Consider the following 2,500-nt stretch of genomic DNA (forward strand, 5'->3'; position numbering starts at 1 on the left):
TAGGCTTTGATGCGATACAGCGGAACGTTCCGGAGCTGCTTTCTTGTTGTGTTTTTTGAAGGGCTCCTATAAACCAGCGTGCCTTTCCGCTGCGTTGAGCCATCATCTCCTGTTTATTAAATGGGGGCAACACCATGATACATAGCATCCCCCCCGACCGATTATAATTCAGAGTGAGCATGTCTTACACAGCATGTCTCTAAATATTAAATAAAATAAAATATTAAAGTGTTGAATGTTTCACCCTTGGCCCATGTGAATGGCACGGATTTGCCCCGAACAGCTGTGTTCTGGCACCGAGCCTCAGTCAGCGCGAAGTCTCTCGCCGTAGCCATTGTCAATAATTGTTGTAGTTTCAGTTTGGCAGGTTGGCTCGGAGGCAGGGTATCCATCACACTGAGCACCACACACGCCACACACTCTCGAACGTCTCACAGTTTGTTTTTCCAGCCAGAGCTGACAGGGCCGACGCTCTGAACTCCCCCCAACGCTCAAACGGAGAGAGAAAAAGAGTCTGTGTACACGGAGTGAGCGTAGCCAAGCAAATCGCCCGCGAAGCAACACTGCGTGTTTGTGTACAGCGCTGGCGTGAGATGTGTAGCTATGGATATGAGGGTGGAACTTCACTATGAAAGTGCGTCTGTCTTCACTGTTTGTGTCTAAATGTTTTGACGTTTCATTCAATCCAATTGAATTTGATTGTGTATTTGGATTGCGCCATAACTTGTTATGACTCCAGGCACTTTGCAGGGCCCAGCTTGAACGTGAACCCTGAGTTTACATTTCACGTTGTTTACAGTTTCAGAGGGTGATGATGTGTTGAGAATCACTTCCTACCTCATAATTAACTAATGAAGCTTTGGCATTGTTGCCATTCAGTTTTTTCCTTTTTTCCCTTCACGGTATCTTCACGGTATCTTCTCTCGGTCAGTGAGTTTCTGTGTCAGTGTGTGTGTGTGCTCTTGAAAGTGTGAAATTCTATGAATAATTGAAATGCGTATCTTAACCGATGATTTTTATTTTCTCATTTGTACCAACCCTCTTGTGCTCCATACACACACACCCCTCCTCCCCTCTACCCCCTCCTGAATGACCCCTCCCCTCTACCCCCTCCTGAATGACCCCCCCCCTCTACCCCCTCCTGAATGACCCCCCCCCCCCTCTCCTGACCCCTGCTGACCCCTAGGCCACCACAGCGCTGGAGCTGCACGAGCGCATCCAGTCGTCCAGCATGGACGCCAAGCTGGAGTCGCTCAAGGACCTGGCCAGCTCGTCGCGCGACGTCACCTTCGCCCAGGAGTTCATCAACCTGGACGGCATCTCCCTGCTCACGCAGATGGTGGAGAGTGGCACAGAGTGAGTGCTTCCTCTTTCTTCCCCTCTTCCTACTCCTCCTCCTCCTCCTCCTCCTCTTCTCATCCTCCTCCTCCTCCTCTTCTCACCCTCCTCCTTTTCTCACCACCCCCTCTCCCCTTTACTCCTTCCTTTCTTTTTTTCTTTCTCTCTCTCTGTCTCTCTCTGTCTCTCTCTCCCACACACACACGCACACACACACTCTCTCTCTCTCTCTCTTTCTTTCTCTGTCTCTCTCTTTTCATCTCCTCTAAGTCAGTACGAGGAAGGTCCTCCGCGCGTTGTCTCTCGGTGGCCTTCGCTTCTCGAGTGCGTTGAGTCAGCCTCGGCAGCCGGGCTCTTCGAAACGAGCCGCATTGTTTGGGCCGCGCGTCCTTGGCATTGCACAGCACCCTCCATCTCGAGCAGGTCTCACCCAGCAGGGGGAGGGGAAGAAAAACGGAAAATACCAGGAAATACTCTGAAAACGATCACTGTTGGGTTCATCTGGTGGTGTGGGTATTGGTAGGGATGCTGATCAGACTTGTTTAAATGGCCCTACTGTCCTTACTGAGGCCATCTGCTCCCAGTCGTCTAGGTTCCTCCCTTTCGTCACATTTGTATTTGATTAAGACATATAGGTGTGTGTGTGTGTGTGTGTGTCTGTCCATCTCCATGTGTGTGTGTCCATCTCCGTGTGTGTGTGTCCATCTCTTTGTGTGTGTCCATCTTTTAATGTGTGTGTGTATGTGTGTGTGTGTGTGTCCATCTCTTTGTGTGTGTCCATCTTTTAATGTGGGTGTGTGTCCATCTCTTTGTGTGTGTCCATCTTTTAATGTGTGTGTGTAAATGTACATTTATGTTTTTTGCTGTTTCCCCTCTCGCTCTGCTCCACTCCTGGGCAGACTGCGCCGGTGTGGCTCTCCCAAGGTTACGGCGAGGGCAGACGCTTCTGCTGAGCTGGAGCTTTTTCCGTGCCGCGCTGCGCTACCGGGGAGAGAGAACCGCGGGGGAGCACACGCTCTGTGAACACAGAGGGAGAGAGAGAGAAAGAGAGAGAGAGAGGGGTGGAGAGAGAGAGATGGAGGGATGGAGAGAGAGAGAGAGAGAGGAGGGATGTATAGAGTATTTAGAGGAAGTGGGAGAAGGATTATGAAAAGGGATGGAG

General features: G+C 50.6%; 1 protein-coding gene across 3 annotated transcripts in view; it reads left to right on the top strand.

Annotated features, from left to right (window-relative positions):
• The window catches only part of elmo1 (engulfment and cell motility 1 (ced-12 homolog, C. elegans)), a 102,311-nt gene that overhangs the window by 34,682 nt on the left and 65,129 nt on the right, over nucleotides 1-2,500 (top strand). For all 3 annotated transcript variants that reach the window (XM_062530304.1, XM_062530303.1, XM_062530305.1), the window contains exon 6: nucleotides 1,187-1,356. In XM_062530304.1, coding sequence (XP_062386288.1) covers nucleotides 1,187-1,356 — 170 coding nt within the window. The remainder of the gene's footprint in view (nucleotides 1-1,186; nucleotides 1,357-2,500) is intronic.

This window comes from Sardina pilchardus, chromosome 24 (assembly GCF_963854185.1).
Source record: "Sardina pilchardus chromosome 24, fSarPil1.1, whole genome shotgun sequence".
NCBI lineage: Eukaryota > Metazoa > Chordata > Actinopteri > Clupeiformes > Clupeidae > Sardina > Sardina pilchardus.